General features: G+C 31.2%; 1 protein-coding gene across 2 annotated transcripts; it reads right to left on the bottom strand.

The window, feature by feature from the left end:
- Positions 1-2518: 2518 nt before the first annotated feature.
- LOC129921361 (constitutive coactivator of PPAR-gamma-like protein 1) lies at positions 2519-19999 on the bottom strand. Of its 2 annotated transcripts, none has more exons than XM_056003160.1 (9): positions 18691-19999; positions 12324-12416; positions 12096-12262; positions 11924-12037; positions 10408-11859; positions 10058-10349; positions 8311-8622; positions 5236-7950; positions 2519-3763 (listed from the first exon to the last, which is right to left on the bottom strand). In XM_056003160.1, exons 1-8 carry the CDS (start codon positions 18794-18796, stop codon positions 7058-7060), a joined length of 3429 nt encoding a protein of 1142 aa, XP_055859135.1. In that variant the 5' UTR covers positions 18797-19999; the 3' UTR covers positions 2519-3763; positions 5236-7057. The 2 variants fall into 2 exon arrangements, with proteins under 2 accessions (XP_055859135.1, XP_055859136.1); XM_056003161.1 differs by having other exon boundaries at positions 5236-7944.
- Positions 20000-21013: the final 1014 nt, after the last annotated feature.

The following is a 21013-nucleotide window of genomic DNA, read 5'->3' as shown; positions in this document are numbered from 1 at the left end:
TACAATTGGCTATTCATTCATTTTTTAAAACTTCTGATAAGCAGTCAGTTTTTAAATTTACATTAATTTGTTTTTGTCAAAATTTTCAATCAGGAACTTAATCAAGGCAAAAGTTATGAGACTTTCGGAAATTCAACAAGTGTGATGGAGATTCAGATTTCCCACGGTATTCTCATTGAATTTCGAAGAGTCATGACTTTATAATCATCGTGTAGTGTAAGTCTTTTATTACACGGTTATTCATATTACGACTTTATCTTTAAATCTTCATGCATTCATAATATTCATATGGTTCAGCTTCCTCTTGAAAAAAATATGTATATGCTTTCAGTTCTTGATCTATCATGATTATCCCAATGGATTCAGAATAACAATGTACATACATAATAACAATAATGGAATTATCATTTTTCCAGTTGTATCGAAGATTTGTTAAAAAAAAAAAAAACGAAAAAAAGTTTTCCGGAGTTCACCGTTGCTCTCTGCAATTTTGCATTGCAAAAAGATTGACATATTTAGGTTGGGTACTTGATAGTACAGTATTTTATTCACCTCAAACATGAAAAGAATGATTGCATTAGTGGTTTCCAGAAGAAATATTTAAGCTATTAAATTATTCATCCAATAGAATTTTTCTCAAGTTAATTTCTTTAAAAAAACGTATTCGTTGATTGGTTTAGTCAATCGTTACAAATCTACAACACGAAAGGAATTAATGAAATGGCAGATTTAATCAAACTTCAGAATCTGCAATAAAGAAGGACTGATTCCTCTAGACAGATAACACCGACACAAAAAAAAAAACCAAAGTGGCCAGTAGAACGAACTGAGCCCACCTAGGGTCATCTATTTCGATGCACTGAATTCGAATCCGAGGTCCATCTGGCCCTATCAGATCCTGATTTTAAGTAAAGTGCAAAATACCACAAAAAAATACCAATTGATATTGTTTTTATTTGTTTATTTTTTGCACTTAATTCAAAACCTGGACCTCTACGGGTCAAACTGATCTCGGATTCAGTACATCAAATTCATAACCCTAGGAGCCTAGGTGAATCTAGTTTGTTGTTAACGAAGCTTTTATATTTTTTGTGCCAGTGTAATCGGGCTTATCGAGAATTCCATCGGAACGGAAAATTTTCCTCGATTTTATACGATTCATACGAAACCAGACAAAATTTCCGTTTCGACGGATGCCTCGATAGGCCGGCAGGTATATGATCATTTACTATACGATAGTTTTGAAAACATTTTAATTTTAGATTTAATGAATTCTTCCTGCTGATTTAAAAACTGACGCTTAGAAATTTGACGACCTAATCCATACAAACTATGTATATTAGATTCTATTAAAAAACTCGTTAACTGATTTTGATATCTTCTTTTAGTATAGGTTAAGCAAATGTGATCATCATTATAATTTCGAATCTCTATACATATAATAATTTTGCAAGTTTTAATATCTTAAGATATTCATTTTGATATTAAACATTAAAAATTAAACATTCATCTTCTATTGAATAGGAGAATATTGAATTCTATATTCTCTTAACATTTTATATATTATTTTGTTTCTTAGCTTACTTTTAAATTGAAAACAAAAATTAATTTTTAAATTCCCTCATTATGAATATTTTGTTTTTTTTTATTTTTTTTTGTTAAAATTTCCATCAATGCACAAATATATATATGTTTAGTACTTGCATGCACTTAAATTAAACAAAAATCTATGTATTCCCTTTTTTCTAGGATATTAAAAATATATATACAAATCTTTAGTTTAAAAAAAAATCGTTAAATTTTACCGCAGAAATGGTTGTATTTTTTTTTTATAATTTTATTTTTAATAATAGTGGCTGTCAAGAAATTGTTTAATTTGTGTTTTTGTTATATTTTATTGTATAATCTAATAGTTATAAGTTTATTTGAGAAGTTTTTGCAAGCCTGTGTGTTTCAAGGATTTACAAAACATTTTTTTTATAATAAATGTTAAATATATGAAACGTGAAACAAAAAAAAAATTAAAGTAAAAAAGCCAACTTCTTGGCATAAAAATGTTTTGTTTATGAGATATATCCAAAGGATATAACGTTTAATTATTTTTTAAGAACAAAATAGCACTTATTATTGTTTTGACAGTTCATTCTGTATGTAAATATACTTTTGTAACATTTGTGTATACTCGCAGAAGTATATTTGATTTCCATTTTAAGGGGCGATTTTTTTATATAACTTTTTTCTTGATTTCATAAACTGTGTGTGCTGCTTTGTTGAAAGAAAAATGTATGTAAATAAAATTAAAAACTTATTTTTACGTTTAAGATTAATTTTTGTTTTTTTAAAGTTTTTTTGTTTTTGCATTAATAGATAATATATAAGTGTTTCAATATTCGTTTGTGAGAAAACGTTTTTGTATTAAGTGATTCTATTACGGTTTTTTTTACTTTCAAAACTTGATTTTTTTTTATTTTGTCTGGAGAGAAAAGGTTTAAGTTTTGTTTAAATTTTTTCATTGAACTTTTGTTTTTTTTTTTTTTTGTTTAAACTTAAATCATTTACACATTTTGTTGATTCTTAATTTTTGAATTGATATTTATTAGCATTTGCTATTTATTTCAAGCGGTTGCTATCTGTTTGTTTTGTTTTTTGTGAAATATATGGCTTTTTTGACATTCTTTTCTATAAATTTTACCTGTTAAATTCTTTCGATTCGACTTCATAAAATATATACCATACTTTTGTTTCGATTTTACTTAAACTTCATGTTTTTATTATTTTTGTTTTTTGTATTTATTTTTGGGCAGATGCAGTCATACATGTTAAGATTCGATCTTATGTTTCCTAACAAACTTCTTTTTGTTTTTTTTTTTTTTCTTTCTTTGATTCCTTTTTTTTTGAGTTGAATTAAATTCAACTTTTTTCGGTTGTTGTTTTTAAATTTTTTTATTTTTATCTACTTTGCTTGAATATAAGATAAGATTTTGCATTTCTCGTTTATTTTTTGTTCTTTATATATTTCTATATAAAGAATATATATAATAAATATTAATATTTGTATTTGTTATTTATTTTATATATAAATATATTATTTTTTTTTTATTTAATTTTCTTTCAGATCTTAATTCTCTTATTAGATTTTTTTATATATTAATAAAATAGTTAAATAACATTTTAATTTTTTATTTATTTTTATTTTATATATAAACTTTAATTTTACACACACAATAAATTACATTTAATGCAATTATTGTAGTGTGTATCGTGTTATGTTGTTGTTTAACATTTTTTTGTTCATTTTTTTGGAAATAACTTTGTTGTTGTTGTTATCGGTTGGTGTTGTTTTGTTATTTCCATATTTTTTATATTATTATAGCGGTATATAATATATGATTCATTTTTTTTATTTTTTGTTTAACAATATAATTAACAAATATATATAAAAATACATTTATAACATCACAGATCATAAAAAAGATTTTCTTTTAATTTTTTTTCGGTTTTATAATAATTTTTTTTTCACACGATTTGCATTTTTTTTTTTATTTGTAAAATGTAAATAAAAAAATTTTTTTTTGTAATACAAATATATAGTTTACATTTACTTAATTTGTATTTTCTCACCACTTCTGTTGTTGTTGTTGCTGTTAATTGATGTGGGATTTACGTGTTGAAGGTTTGCTGTTTTCGTATTTGTTGAGTAGGGCACATTATGTGTTTTTGCTTTGATGGTAGTGAAATATTTGCTGGAGCAGCTAACAAAAGCCTGGAAGAAATTGTTCGATTATAATGGATTTAAAACAATAATGAGCTTCGATATATTCACCGTCAAATTATCTTAAAATAGCAAAAGCAATTCTTTTAATTTGTATGAAATTTCATAAATCTCCCTAATTCTAATCAATAAATTGATTTATAAATTCCACTTTGATGTTATTTTATTAAAGCTTAGCAGCTGTTTTGGCACACAGTACTTTCATGAGACAAAGTGGAATTTATAAATCTATAAATCTTTATAAATCTATAATTTATAAATCAAAATTTGTGTTCTAATTATATTACACTGGCTAACAATTTTCAACTTAAAATTTTACAGAAAGTTCAATACCAAATTTTATAGATTTGGGTTCAATAAGCCGAAAAATCATATTGAATGCTTTTTAGCCGGTCTAGTTTTTGAAATATTAATTTTTTTTAAATTTGGGTCCATGTTAATGCTATTTTTTTTTTAAGTTTTGCTTATTTTAAGCGTTCATTTACATTTTCTAGAAAAATGTATATCAAACCTAATGTATTTGGGCTTAGTAAGTCTAGAAATCAAATTGGTTGGCTTTTTCTAGGAGCTCTAAACTCACAGATGAGTTTAAGTTAGTTGGCTCCGACTCTAAGCTGTTGCTGTTGCTTATCATCTAAAAAATTACTCATAATATCGACCCTCTCAAGCCATAAACAAATTAAATATTTTGGACTTTGATTCCTTCATTGGTAAATAATTCGCCATAAACAAATTAAATATTTTGGACTTTGATTCCTTCATTGGTAAATAATTCGCCAATCTCAGTTGTTCAATAACTAAAAATTTGTTTAAGTGTTGGATTCGGAAACAAATTATTTTACAAACCTATTTTACAAAGTTTTCATTTTTTTGAATTCATGCTTTTGGCCTAGGGGGGACGATATGACCGGATCACGCTGACGTATGTGTAATTTGCATTATTATTGAAAATTAACGATTAATCGGACAAGTGATAATTTTTTGGCTACTTATTATATACACAGTTTATTAAACATTTTTCAGTATTGATTTTTTGATACGCGATTTTTTACAGTTTGTATGTACACAAATGGGTGCCGCACAGAGATAACAAATACAAATGTAAAATGAAGGATCATTAAAGATTAAATTTCCCAAAACAAATTGGAGCATTCTGAACATTTAACTCAAATTTGTATCACCCTTAACTCGGACTTAAGTTTTGAAATCTTCAAAACACCTCTCAAAATGAACCAACATTGGATGAATGTGTACTTGGAAATCAATGTTTCCGCTTACTAACCATTAAACTGCCGTTGACAGATATAAAGCAAAATAAAAAAATTTGTAAATAAAATCGATTATATTCAAGATAATGCTGTTCACCTACTTTGTAAATATTTTCAACATTTTTAAATAGTAAGTACATATTTTTATAAATACATACATTTTTAAGAAATCTTTTGAGTTAAAAAAAAACTTACCATCCATAATGAGACGTCAAATCTGGATCAATCATCGTTCGACTGATTTAAAGTGTTTTTATTTAATTTTTTTTTTGTAAGAGTAAGTCCGGTTTTAGAATCAAGAATTGTATTTTAAAGAATTTTAATATATTGACTTCTTTTCATTTCTGCTTTCGATTTTTTTCATTTAATGCCACAAATTTCGCTTTATTTTTTTTCGTTCGTATATCTTTCACTTTAGATTAGTTTCAGTTTTTTTTTTACAATTTGCATATTTAATTTAAATAGTTTTTTATTTATTTTTTTTTTATCACAAAATAAGGCGAAATACTAAAAATACACATCATTGTCTATTTTGTTTTATGTATTTTATTTTTTTGTTTGTTTTTTAATAAATTCGTATCCCACGGCGGATTTTATTTTTATTTTTTTTTTAATATTTATTAATGTTTATATAGGTTTCTTGTGTGGTGTTGTGTGTCTTGTAAAGAAAATCATTTTTTGTTTTATTTTTTTTCTTATTTATATTGAGATTACAATTTTTTTTAGTTGAAACACTACTTTTACATTTAACAAAACAAAAAAAAAAAGAAATAAATTCTTTTTCACATATTTTTTTAATTTTTAATTTAATTTAAACATAAATTATCATCTTTTTTCAGTTTGTTTTTTAAATAAGATCCTTATAATAATACTCACTTTTAACAGTACGAACTAATGTTTTTAGTTTATTTTTTTCATATTCGTTTATTCTTTTAGACTTTAAAAGCCTTTAAAAAGACCGAACATTAAATTTAATTTAAAAATCATCGGATTTTATCTTCTTTCGATGAATAAATAAATAATCATGAATAATAGGGGAGCGCGGGTGATTTTTTTTTTGCCTCGTTTTTTGTTTTATTTATTTTTTTGTTTTGATAAATTTAATTTTAACATTTAAGCACATTTAAGGAGTTTTATTAAGTTTTTTATTTGTATTTGTTCTTTACTACACTCTCGTCATGCTTTCAAACAGGTTTGAAGCTTTCTTAAAGTGCTTGATATATTTTGAAGTTTTTTTATAGCTTTAGCAGACTTCCTCATCATCCACCGACCAATTCCTATCGCCATCATCATCCTTCCAAGCTTATTCCGTTCCTTTTTTCAGGTGCTAAAGTGCATGCAGTTTTTTTTTTTTAGATTGGTAAGAAATTAAAAGCTTTGTGGATGTAATTGTTGTAATTTAGATATATTTTTTTAAAAAGATTGTTGTTAACTGTTGTTGTTTTAAGTTTAGATCTCACATTGAATTAGCTATATCCGATTTGGGCAGGTAGGTCGAACTTTAAAAAGTTGATGTTGGCAGATTAAATTGAAAAAGTTTTTTTTTGTTTATAAGTTTTTTTAATTTATATTTTCTACGATTTTTTTGGGGTTAAGAGGAGAGAGAGAGTGTATATAATGGATTGTGTGGAGTTCGTTTTGTGCTTTTTTTATAAGTTTTTGAATTCAAGAACAAGGGATAGGGATACTAATTTTTTAAAAAAATTGGCATCGCAAAGGAACAAAATAAAGAAACAAAATTTCACTTTATGTGCAAAAATATATAAAAATAATAATAATAATAATATATAACAATGAGGTGTTTACATGTGTATGTGTGTTTTGAAAAAAGCTATTTTCATGATGAAGGGGTATTTGGAAAATTCGCGATCTTATTTCTGTTTTTTTTTTTTATTACACAAAACACATAAAAACTTTAACAAAACATATCAGCGCGAAAAAAATGTTAAAAAAATTTAATCGTTTTTCAATTTCTTATAAGCTTCTTCGACTTATTTTTTTATTATTTTTTATTGTCTTATGCGACAAGTTCGTTTTTGAGTTCAGGTTCAGTCATAGTTAAAGAACCAATTTGATCCAATACAGCTTCAATGGTTTTTTCATCTTGGGCCGATGATGGTTTTAGCTTGGCGACGGTGGCGGTTTTGTTTGTCTTGGTCACAGTGGATGATGGTGGCGATGATGGAGGCTCAATCTTTATGACTTTATCTACTTTAGCAACTGTAGTGGTGTTGGTTGTGGTCTCTGCTGAGGAGGAGGAGGATTTTAATGGCAATGAAGATGAAGATGATGAGGTTTTGGCGGTCGTAGGGGTGGTAGATGTGGCATTGGCTACAGTTGTAGCAGTACTTTTAGTTTTAATTGTAATTGGAGAGCGGGTTTTTGTAGCAACTGCCACAACAACAGCAGCAGCTGCTGCTGGTTTATCTTCTGATGTGGTTGTATCTGGTGAAGTAGAACCATTGGATTCGGTTCCTTTAGATGTTGATGTTGTCGTTGCTGTTGTTTCTTTCTCAGATCCCTCTTTGTCGCCTTCAACTTTAGCTTCTTCTTCGGATTTCTTATTTTTGGCTTGATTTTTAGCACGATTGTCCTTTCGCTTGTTGCGATTGCGACTACGAATGTTAACTTTGGCAGCAAAATTACGTGCCAAATTGCGATTGGCAATATTAGCAGCTGCCACTGTTCCAGGGCCAACATTGGCATTACGATTGAGTCGTGCATTTAGACTTAATTTGCCACGATTTCCCATGCCAATGCGAGCAGCTAGATTGTTGTTTAAGCGATTTCCACCACCACCTACCATGCGATTGCCACCGCCGCCATTACCACCGAGTGGTCCGAACAAGGAGCGGGATGCAGCTGCTGCGGCGGCTGCATTGTTACCGGCCCATGAACCTGTAACTATTCCTACAATTCGCAAAATTAATCAAACAAACAGTTTCGAGGTTTTTTGTTTTGTATTCAAATCTTTTTGAGAGAGAATGATTTTGGGATGTTTTTTTTTTCTTTATGTTTCTGAAATGCTTTAGGTTTTTTTTGAATAATTTTGGTGAAAGGAATGAATTAAAAAAAGGGGGTGTGCAACAAAACAAAAAGTCTCTGGGTTTAAAAATAATAATAAAATGATTTTTTTTTTCTCTTATTTAAAAATAAATAATAAAAAAAAACTACGCATTAATGCAAAATTAGGAAGAAAACAATTCTAAAGAACTAATTTGATTAAATTTAGATTTTTTTTTTTTCTTTTTGATTTTGCATTATACTAACCTCCAACTTTAAGTTGATAACCTTTACGATTTTGGCCATTACGATTGCCCATTTGATTGCGGTTACGTCCTCCATTGTTTGGTGGTGGATTTACCCCAGTTACTGCCTCGCGACCCAAAAGGGCCGATGATAGAGCAAAATAGGGTGATTGTGTATTGTAGAGAATCGCATTGTTGGCATTGGCTGCGGCAGTTAGAGGATGGTATTGCGAGGCTGCTGCTGCTGCAACACAATTCTTACTGAATTGTTGGAGTGAGAGAGCACGTTGCGATAGTGCCCTTTGAGGCAACAAACCGGGTCGGTACATCGGGTCTAGAAAAAAGAAATGCATTGATTTCAATTATGTTAGTAATAACACAAAAATAACACATATTTCTACGTTCTTTTTCAACTGACAGGGACAGGGACTTTTTTTATAAATAAGTTGGCCTCGAAGTTCAATTTATTTACACTCTATCAAATTTAAAAATGCTATTTAAAACGGGAAGTTTTAAAATTTGTATGCAATTTGACAGATTTTTCTTTTTGCAAGAGTTTTTTATAAAAACGTTCTACTTAGCCAAATCGAGCAAATGTTAAAGACGACAAGAAGAACCGAACCTCCATTTCAAGGGGGTATGGAACAGAAGTTGGAATAAGTGGAAAATTGACTTAAAATTGAACCTGACTGAATCATTTTCAGAATATTACTGAGTGGTATGATCGGGATCAACACATCGCTCAGTTTATATAAAAAGTTATCTCTAAAGGTTTTTTCCTACTGATTATTTATTATATTTATTATTATTTATTTATATTTATTTATATTTATCAAGCTACAGCCCAAACCATTGTAGCGTTTTTTTTTTTTTTGTTTCTGAATTTTTCGTAAAAAAACTTAACAAACTTCAACGAAAGATTTATACGAAAGCGTTTTAGTAATGTTAATTTAAAATCAATAGGAAATTTTTCTAAAAATATAAAATTTTCATTTAATATGAATACGGTGTAGTAAAATTTCTAGATTAATACCTTTTTTTTTGAAAAGTTTTGAAAAATTGCACGTAGAAAATTTTAAATTTTTAAATTTTCAAAAAAAAATATTTCTAAAAAAATAATTCTTTTATTCTTTAAAAACTTTAACATTCTGAGCTACTTTTACCATAAGAGGAATAACGTGAAGACAAGAATCAATAATTCTAAAAAGTCACTTAAAATTGATTTATTTTGTAAATATACATTTTACATTTGTAGGTATATGCAGACCATTTTGGTCAATTTGATTTTAAATGCAAATAAAAAAAAATTATTTCATCTTTTTTCCAACGTTCACGACTTCTTCAGGGGTTTTTATTGCTCTTTTGGCTGAATACAGACGAACGGCGATCTCTTTTGTAATACCTTTACATGCCACCTCGTCGGTGTGTTCATTGTCGTGATTTTTACTGTGTCTAGTAACGCATTTAATTCGAAAAGATGAATACTTATTCAGTATAATAAGATTAAAACTATTCTGAGATCAATTGGTTGTTAAAACTGGCGCAACTTAGTTGTTGTGAAGAATGGTAAATTAGAAAAAATTATACATTCTAATGATCGCAAGTGGATAAATTTAAAAGATTAAATTTGAGACACAAGGACCCGATAGCAAAAAGCAGATTTAATTTGGATGCTACCACCCCATTCAATATAATTAAGTGAGAACTTATTTAAATTATTAGGTGATAAAATATCATCTAGAAAGTTTTAACTTAATTTCAAATCTTACCCATATGAGCTGCAGGCAGTAAAAAGTGTTCCACATCTTCCAATATGGCCTTACGGAATCGTTCGATTTTCAATACTATTTCAATATGATCATCACAGAGTTCGCGTATTGTCGATACATAAGTTGACATCTTCAACTTTAGATGGAATAATTTGCCATCAAAGAACAACCATGGATTGATCATAGTCCATGGTAGAGGCACTCCACATGCATCATTTGCTAAAGATGCAGTCTCAACACCTTGCATGAATAATGTTGCAAGATAAACTCCACGCAAATGCACACCAGGTAACTAAATAAAAAGCCATTTAATATATATCAAACTTAATGGATTAATCTGATACACTTACCACAAGTTCTTGAGTGTTCTCAACCATTGGCAATTGCTGAGAAAATGCTGTCGCAAGGAATGCATCGAGTTCCTGGCGTGTCAGGATATTCCTATCGGGACTTGTTACAATATATCTTAACACACAAGCCATGACTAGCATATGTTGTGGCACATAGCCACGATTCAACATCAACGGCGAATCGGAGCGCATGATTGTCAAAAATGCCCGCATACGACGTTGCTTATCATCGAATGCCATACCAAACCACAAACGCTGAATAGTCGGAACAGCCCATGGAAGTGGAGTGGCACTCACCAGAGCTGGCTTCTTGTACTCATTCTGAGGAGACCATATCCATTCGGCTACTTGAATTTCTGGTGGCTTCGAACCAGCTGCTGCAGCTGCAGCATCTTTCTTGTCCTTTTTGTTTTCTTTTTTGTTAGACTTATCGGATGACTCATTATTGTTGCCGTTCCTCTTTGAACACAGGTACTTTTGGTGGTACAAGTTAAACAAAATGGCATAGATCATTTGTCGTGCTGGCCGGTAGAACAAATGAACCGAAGGAATCTCGCGATATTGCTCATCTTCCAACACTTGAGGAAGAATAATTTCCTTCTTTATAAGAAGCTGATAGATCCTTGGATCCATTATGCCACGTTGATGGCGATTTAGCGAGGTTTTCAGCACTTCAGCTGGTAGAGTGTATACAAAAGGCTGTAAGGTTTTTGCACCATTAGTTGAAGAAGCTGCTGCAGCTGGAGTGGATGATGATGCTGCTGCTGCCGCTGTTGGAGCTGGTTTCTCTTTTTCTTCAGTCTTTGCCTTATCACCAGATGCAGACCCTTCTTCAACTTCATCATCTTTAGCAACAGCATCGCTAAGAATTTTCTTAGCGGCTTCATCATTTTCAGCCGTTTCTGAGGCAAATGGCATTGGTGGATCTGTCACAGCAACCGGTTTAATAAGCTCATTGCGTTTCTTCGAACCTTGATATTTTTTCGCCGAGAATTTACCCTTTCGCTGGTAATATTCAAGTGATTCCTTGATCTCTTTTTCATATTCAGCCAAACTTAAATGCTTAATGAATTCATCAATGTCCGTTGTAGGGGAATTACGAACAATTTCGGCAATTTTACGAATTCGTCCCTCAAAGTCTAAACTAGAATCGATTTTTAATCGTTCATAAATGACTTTCCATTTGGCTTCATCGATTAGGATATAACCACCCAAGAAGACTGCAACAAAAGGCAAATGATCGGCGGTAAGGCTTAACGAAGCCAATAGCTTCGATATCATAAACTCTTTGGTCTCGAGGGCTCCCTTATAGGATAATCGCAGGTCATGGGAGCTGAAGTAGCGCGTCGTATTCGCTATAATATAATCGGGATGAAGGCCTAAAATGCCATCGAGTTTTTGTTCATGGAAGTGTTCAATGACTTCCATGGTATGGTCGTTAACCGTTTGTACCTTTGAAAATAAAATTTATAAAAATTGTCAAGGCTTTTCTTTAAATTGTCATTAGAGTTCTTACAATTTGAATATGTACACTCCTCAAGGCATTCCTTAACACTGTCTTAATTCCAGATGGAGGTAACCACCAAATTTTTGGTGGTGGTGTTCCAATCATTCTGATGTGCTTCAAGACCTTTAGGAAAATAAATTAATTTTTTTAAGAATTTTGTAGTTTAATTTATGGAATTTACCGAAATTGTCTTTTGGCGAAAATCATTGCATTCGGCAGAGCATTTTTTATTTTTCTTAAGAGTTCCATCGAAAAATGCAATCACCTCTACATGAGAATGTTTAAAGGCACTGGCTAAAAGTTGTACAAACTGGTAAGCCCTGTTCCATTGGCCACCGCATGCCCAATCTGAAAAAATAGAGTTTGTGGTATCAAGTTGGGATGTTCTATGAGTATTTTGTTTTCTTACCAGAATAATAGCCTCCATAGAATCTGTCCAAACAGTCTTCAATGTCCAAAGCAACACGGAAATTTCCATTATGCTTGTTGTTTTTACCAGTTGCTGAATAAGAAAGAAATGAAATTTAAAATTACATACTATAAATTAAAATAACAAAAACATATTTCGGGGTTGTATTGGATTAAGTATATAAATTTTGAGCACAGCTTTATTTTACATCGAATATTTTCATTTTTTGTATTTGAGAATGTTATGTACTTATGTTCCTAACACTGCAACGAAATTTTTGAAAAAAACGTATTGATAAGCCCGCCATAAGCTTTTTCGAACTTGCCAGGTGTCATTTTTACGGTCTTTTGCACGGCTCGAAAAAAATTTATAGCATTTTTTGTAGCATCATTGGCAGTACGGAAGGAAAGGATTTACAGCCTGTTTTTTTTTACAACAAACTTAAGATTAAGTGACTGTCCTCGACAATTTACATTCAAAAGCTTTTTTGTTCCTGCTGAATATCCTACTTTTAATTAAGCTGCGTTCCAAATTGCTTTCCTGCCGTCAGATTTTCAAGAAAATTTCTAACTTCGCGGCTCTTGAAACATGATACAACCTTCTAAAGCAAATTACTGAAGCAATTTAAATTAAGTGGAAGAGTTTGCCGCTAACGCTTCTTCTTTAAATACCATTTTTAACTCTTAAGTATATTAAGTCTCTTTAAAGCCGGATAATTTTTTGTGTTAAGGGGTACCTATTGTTACATGCGACTTTTTGGTTTTCCTGTAGGTTTCCAAAAAATATGTTCTTTACCGGCATAGTATAATACTCGGCCCTTTTTAGATATGCATCTAGAGCCCCAGCCCAAAATGTGTGTTTTGCATCGAAGTGATTTTAGGCAGTTTGAAAATTAATTTTTATCAATTTTGTACCACGGAGGGCAGTAAGTAGATGAGATATTCAATAAATGAGGAGTTCAGAATAATTGTGAGTCAGGTCCACTCTTTTACAAGTTGGATGTTTTCAGGTCTTATAAATTCAGTATTTGTTTATTTCGATAATAAAATGATTAAAATAAGGGCACACAAGGCTTATGGTCTGTAAAACCTTTTTTTCAAAAATTCTCTTAGTTTTTAAAAGAGAGCTTTTCAAAGCACAAAGGACCCCGCACATTTTGTATGGGAAGTGGCCCTCGGTGAAATTGTCTGAAATTTTAGTATGTTGTTCTCTTGAAGCTCTTGATCAAAAGTCGATATGGGCAGAAAGTAAAAAAATGGACAGTTTTTAAGATAACGGATTTTTTTCGATGACTATCTCAAACTTTTTAAAAGGGATAGAAACTCTATATATTGTGTTTTGCGTCATTTTTTAGTAGAATTCATAGGTTTTTAGGGTCACTGAATCCAAATCCGAAGTCCAATTTGCCTCATCAGGTAAGGTTTTCAAGATAACCTCAAAAAATTTCACAGTCTCAAAAAAATTTTTTCTTTGATCTGGAAGTGCGACTATGTTTGATACATGTTTTTTGGGTCGCTGAAACCAGATTCGAAGTCTATTTTGTCCTATCACGTCAGGTTTTCGAGATAACTTCAAAAAAGGTTTTCGTTACTTTTTTGCTGTTATCTCAAAAACTCGAAGTGATAGGATAAAATAGACTTCGAATCTGCTTCAGCGACCCAAAAAAAACTGCATCAAACATAGTCGCACTCCCAGATCAAAGAAAAATTTTTTTGAGACTGTGACATTTTTTGAGGTTATCTTGAAAACCTTACCTGATGAGGCAAAATGGACTTCAGATTTGGATTCAGTGACCCTAAAAACCTATGAACTCCACTAAAAAATGACGCAAAACACGATATAGGAAGTTACCATCCCTTATAAAAGGTTTGAGATAGTCAAAGAAAAAACCCGTTATCTTAAAAACTGTCCATTTTTTTACTTTCTGCCCATATCGACTTTTGATCAAGAGCTTCAAGAGAACAACATACTAAAATTTCAGACAATTTCACCAAGGGCCTCTTCCCATACAAAATGTGCGGGGTCCTTTCAAATGGACTTAAATCCATTATTATTCTGAAAGCCTCATATTGAGCTAGTTTTAACCTACACACTTATTAGTTGAATTGTTTCAACTTCATGGTTAAGGCCTATCCCGTGTGATACATCCTTTTATACTCCGTCGACGGATGAATAACATAGTAATCTAAAAAAACCTTTGATATTAAAATTCGATTCATATTTAACATGGATTTCTAATATTAAACAAAAATGTCAATAGCTGTGGTTTTTTTGGCATTGCTATCCGTATCTGTAGTTGGCGTTTATATGCATTACAAAAACAACATGCAGCTGCCGATAGGAATAGAAGCTAAATCAAGCTTGGCATAGAATTTTGACGATGTGTATAAGTTTACGTTTTCCTTTCTCTTGGTTCGGGCATATAAATTTTTGTTCAGTTTTGATATTTGGAAAATCCTAATGCGGATAGCTTTGCCAAAAAAACACGCCTACCTATATCTTTCTACTGAATAACTATTTCCATATCTCCAAATCTTTGCCATAATCCGTGGGCGTAATAATTTTAAGCTTTTCTATTAAATATCTTTGAGCTTAGCTAGCCTATCAGAAGGTTTGTTCGTTGTTCCCCGCTGCAGGGCACTCTGAGTGGTTTCAATCAACTGTCAAAAATGTCAGAGTTTTTCGGGTTTTCATTTTACATCCAACACCTTCTTAGAGGTGACATTTCTTTTATTTGTTTAGTTATTACCATACAATTTTTGCATCAACAAACAACAACCCAATTTTCGCGATCCAAACTAATTCTTTTCTAAAATTACAACAGCTGAAATGGTTCTTACAACCCTGAATTCTGCGCTCTGAAAAAATACCCAGGGTTGTTCAGAGTTCGTTCAGGGTATGCTTAGAGCGAACATCGAACACAGAGCAAATAACTCTAGTTGAAAAAAGAGCTACAAAAAACGCTTCAACGCGAGTTCGGAGAGTTACAGAGTGCCCAAAAGCTCACAACGAACTAACCTTATATCCAAGCAGGTAGAAAATGGTTCAGTATTATTTATTATGGGCGTATCCGCCATTTCGGCGTTATGAGTTTGCACTATGCGTTTCTCTGAAAAATCCTTTGATTTTGATGGCGTTTGATTTTCTTCGTCTATACACCTGTACTGGAACTAATTGTATGTATTTAAACTTAGATATTTGGGATCGAATCGGCTAAGTTTATATTTCATAGTTGACAGTCATTTTGCACAATTTTGTTGTTGCTTTATGGGCTACTCACCTTGTATGGTCAAGTGCAATTTGACGGTCAATACTGTCAAAAATATCACCTAACCTTAGATTAGGCACCTTTGCTTATGTGCTCTAGATTGTTGGCGGCATTTTTAGCTACTTTGCAGGCTCTTATTGTTTCAGAAAAGAAGGAAGTTCTTATAGAAAGCTTTACGTTATTTTGAGGATTTTACGTATTCTCGTTCTAGTTCTTCTTTGGCTGTCAATTTCCGTGAAATAGTTTTTGAGCTTTTACGAATGTAAGTTTTTCAGCCTTCCACAGGTCCGACACAACAATAACTGGTTGAATATAATGGTTTAGCTGTGGCTGTAGCTTGTAGTACTGTCAACATTTTATTGAGGGAAAACCCTACAAAATTTGGCGGCAGCTGAGCAAAATGTTGACAATTCTTCAACTTGCGCTACAAGCTAAAGCCACAGCTACACCATTGTATTCAGGGGGTAAAAGCCGAACTTTCTATTTTAAAACCAAAGAATTGTAATGATGACTAAGCAATCAAAATCCCGAATAAGTTTCTGGACATTTATGAAGGATAAGAAGAAGACTTATGGCTTTCAAAGAAACATGGAATATAATGGCATTTTGTCTACTGACATTAAAACTACATGTGAATTGTTTGCAAATTTTTTCGAAAGCGTATACGTAAACCATAATAGTATTTACCCTACTGTTGACCGTTTTGTTACTTCTAGCGCTGATATGGGATCCATGTATTTGTCAGATGAAGATATTCTTGAAGGTTTAAATTCATTAAGTTCTGATAATAGTTCTGGGCCTGATAAAATTCCCTCAATAATATTGAAAAAATGCTGTCATATTTTAATTATTCCTTTAAAAGTTATTTTTAATTTATCTCTCTCTGTCTGCGGGTATATTTTTATAACACCAATACATAAAGCTGGACCTAGACAAAAAATTGAAAATTTTAGAGGAATATCTAAGATTTCAGCCATTCCAAAATTATTTGAGCAAATTGTTACTAAAAAGTTTTACTTTAATGTTAAAGAATATATATCTCCTTATCAGCATGGTTTCGTATCTGGGCGTTCTACAACTACGAATTTGATCTTATTTAGTAAATATCTATCTGATACTTTGGAAGCTGCTGGTCAAGTAGATGTGGGGTTCACTGATTTTGTCAAAGCATTTGACACCGTTTCACATGACATTTTAATAAGAGTAGATTATATTCTTTTGGAACCAATTCTACTTTCTTGAAATGGATTTCTAATTATTTAATGAATAGAAAACAAAAAGTTAAATTAGAAAATGCTTATTCAAGAACTATTGATGTGTCATCTGGCGTTCCCCAGGGAAGTCGTTTGGGCCCATTGTTGTTCAATATCTTTATAAATGAAATTCCATCATTGTTGAAATATGCATCCTGTTTAATGTACGCTGATGATTTGAAGATATTCTTATGTGTTAAAAATGTTCATGATTGCTTTTTGCTTCAAAATGACATAAATGTTATACATAGTTGATTGGTGTGATCGTAATTGTATTGCTTTAAATATTAATAAATGTCAGTCTTTCTCTGTTTATCACAACAGAACTCCTCTTAAATATGAATATGTATAAAATTTTAAATAATGTCTTAGGTCTTTCTTGTATTGTCAAAGATCTTGGGGTGGTGTTTGATACCAAATTGACATTCTCAAACCATATTGATTATATAGTTGCCAAAGCAAATTCAATGCTTGGATTTCTTAAGCGAAATTGTAAAGAATTTTCTAATCCCTACGCCATTAAATCTGTTTATGTATCTCTGGTACGTCCGTTATTAGAGTATTGTTCTATTGTGTGGTGTCCTACATACATATGTCTCTTCTCAGATGAGATTGGAACGTGTTCAAAAATCTTTCACAAGATTTGTTGTTAAACAACTTAATTGGAGGTTGAATGAAATGCCAGTGTATTCGACGAGGTGTGCTTTGATTGGTTTAGAGTCTTTAGAGACTAGAAGAAATATTAGTTGTATTATGCTTGTCCATGATGTCTTTTCTTATCGTATTAAATGTCCTAATCTTTTGGAACAATTTAAAATATATGCTCCAGAAAGGGTTATTCGTCAGAGGTATCTTTTGCATGTTCCTTTTCATGTTTTTAGATATGGGCAAAATGAACCCATTACAAAATGTATTCATCTGTTTAATTTCAAATGCTTAGCCTTAGATTTAAATGATGACAGAATAAAGTTTAAACTTAAATTAATTGATTTATTTGCTCTAGATTAAATTATTATTATATTATATACTATATCATTAATAAATAAATAGAGCTTAGATTTAAGGAATTTTGTATCTGTTAGAGTTAATGCTCCGTAGATAAATAAATAAATAAATGAATCTTGTATAAGTGAAACCTAAAAATGTACCTCAGATTAAGCTAGCGCTGCAAGCCCATTTAAAACTATCGGAATACAACTAGAAACCAAAATAAATGTAACACCTCCCTTTTCATAGGTATTGGCTGCCAAATGTTGAGGTAGGTACCTAAGCACCTCAACATTAGCACCCTAGAACGCACATTTCTATTTTGCCCTTAATTCTTTATCGTTTATTCTACCCTTTTGCAAAAACCTTCATTTACAATAATTATTATGAAAGAACAAACAAAAAAAAAATTACAACAACCAAAGCCACACCGCATATTGATTTTTCACTTCTCCTAGGTAAAGTATTTGATTTTCTTTTTGAAATTTTGCGTGACCATCAATTGTATATGAATTTTGTTATGTACAATAAATGCACATGAACCGGAGCTATGCTCTTTTGGCATACTTAAAAATTCCAGTTTTTGCAAACCTCATTGTACATCTGCCCTCAAAAGTCTGTGACTAGTGTTTCTATGTATATAACAAACAGTTAACATGTCATAAGGATTTATATGCATTTTAAAGATATGACAAGTTGGAATGTACGTGGCTTTTAAGCCGTTTGGTCCTTAATTCAGTTAAGTACCCCTTTTTTCCTCTTTCTCAAAGCAAAAACAAAAAAAGAAGGTCAAACAAAAAATTTGCAAGCTGTTACCCAACATTTACCTTATTTTTCGTGTTAACTGTAAAATACTTACGTGCATGTTCATCATGATGCTTTTGGCCAATTTTGAATAGATCAACACCAACCGCACCCCCGTCGACTTTCGACAAAAAAGTTTGCAAATCTGCCGGATCGATCATATTGCTTCTTTTTTTTTTTTTTGTGAAATTTACTTTACAACAAACAAAAATATAGAAAACAATTCAAATTTCTATGTTTTCAATACAAAAAAACACACAATGCAGTTATTTTTCGAAACAAAAATATATTTTTTTCAAGTTAATTTTGAAAAAATTCTCTTCTTCTCTTTTGTGAGAACAGTTTAAAAAAAATCCTTTCCGTCTGACAGTTAACACACGAGGCAGAGGAATTCCTTCCTGTTTTATCCTTTCTTTCTTCTTCTTTCTTTTTTTGCTCGTCGTTCAATTTGATTGGAAAAAGAAATCCACAAAAGACAAAAAAAAAAAATAAACAACACTCCGCCCGTCTGTCTCCTCTAAGAGGGGGTGTGAAAAATTTAGAACAAAAATTTAAACAGTACAATCGTGCGTTCCCTTACACACTTTAACTGGTTAAATTGACAAAATATAAATTTATCTCATTCGCACTTGATGCCAACAACACCACCCATTAGCCGGCTCTTTGGCTGAAACACAAATTAAGTGTACTAACTGGAGCACACACACACACGACTATTTCTATTGCACTTATGCGCACTGCACTTGTGTATATCCGATTAATTACTGCAGCTTATATACTTGTCTCTTTTCTACTCACGATATATGAATGGATAATGGATAGAAACATAAGAAAAAAAAAAAACTTTATTTATTCTCTTTTTTCTTTGAGGAAAGAAAAAAATCAAAAAAAAAAAATATTAATCAATTTTTCCACCTCCGGTCGTCGTCGTCGGCGAAAATGAAGAAAAATTATCCAACAACGTACGGAATTTTCGAAGCAATGGACAAATTTTTTTAGGGAAAAAAAAAAACAGAAATTGGGCAGAAAAACAGTTAATAACACTTTTGATGAAAAAAATAGTCGTCTTTTTTTTATATTCACAGAAATTTTATGAAAAGGTGTTTTTTTTTACTAATTCAGTTTAACAGGGAGACATTGAGATATAATTTAAATATGTAGTTTAATTTGGCCAATTTGAGATAAATATAAATTCACATCAACTGCATTGCTAATTTAATTATTTGTGTTTAAATTAGTTTTATTTTTTTTGCACTTTGCTAATAGTTTTAAATTGATGAAGAAATTTTTTTTGTTAATTTTTTGCGAACCGAAGAATTCAATGCAGACGATAGCGAAAATGTTTCGGGGTGTACTAAAAAAAATTTTTCACTTCTCATTTTGAGTGTAGTAGATTTTGGCAGCCACAAAAAGTAGTAGAGTTTAATTGAATGGAAAAGAGTTGCCAGATTAATAAATAAAGTGGCATTAAAAAGAATATTCAAACCAAAACTCAGAATAAAAACAATAAAAATTATTTTTATTTTAAGTGGAGCGACTGATCTAACTGATGAGTCCACTGTCGTACCTGGGCGAAACGCTTTGGAGTTGAGGTCACTTGAACTTTAAAATTGAACCATACAGAACATATAAAAATCAAGTTAAAATAAAAATTTTAAATATTAAACAGTCTCATTTTGTCTAAAGGACAGGGGCCCGTTTGCAGGCCCTAAATCGGACTATTTGAAAGTTATGTTTATAATTTTATCAGAAATTATAAGGTTTGATGCATTCGGGGCGTATACATACCCTTATGTCGGGGCCCCACGTTAGATTGTATAGGGTAGAGTTGCCTATTTTCGGCCGTCTCCAGTTTCCGGCCACCTTTGGAAAAATCGTTATAACTAGTGATTTTGAAGGGGTTTATTCCAAATTTTCAATCGTATGATGTTCTAACAAATAAGAACAGCATAAGAGCAAAATTTTGGAATAAATCCTATGAAAACCCTAGTTATAACGATTTTCCGAAAGGTGACCGGAAACTGGAGACGGCCGAAAATAGGCAACTCTACCCTATAGATAAGAAATAGGATATAAGAAACGAAACAAACAGATACATTTAATGTGTTGCCTTATTTTCTCTTAAGATATCTATCTTAGACTTGAATCAGAATAGACAGAATAGATGCAAATTATGGGGCTTTTTACGTACTGCATTGTTGGTTACCCGTACTATTCCCGGGTCCTGCCTGTACCATAATTGGACCCATGCAAAAATTAAATAGGTTTTGTAAATTCCAATTACAAATTAAAATTATTTAAATTCAAAAAACACTGTACCTAAGACTGCGTAGGAGATATTTTTGAGGGCTTTTTCACACGGGGCTCCCAAAAAATTA

This window comes from Episyrphus balteatus, chromosome 1, assembly GCF_945859705.1.
Source record: "Episyrphus balteatus chromosome 1, idEpiBalt1.1, whole genome shotgun sequence".
NCBI classification, from domain to species: domain Eukaryota; kingdom Metazoa; phylum Arthropoda; class Insecta; order Diptera; family Syrphidae; genus Episyrphus; species Episyrphus balteatus.
Note: the sequence above shows the minus strand (reverse complement) of the source record. Positions and strands in the feature narration are given on the sequence as shown.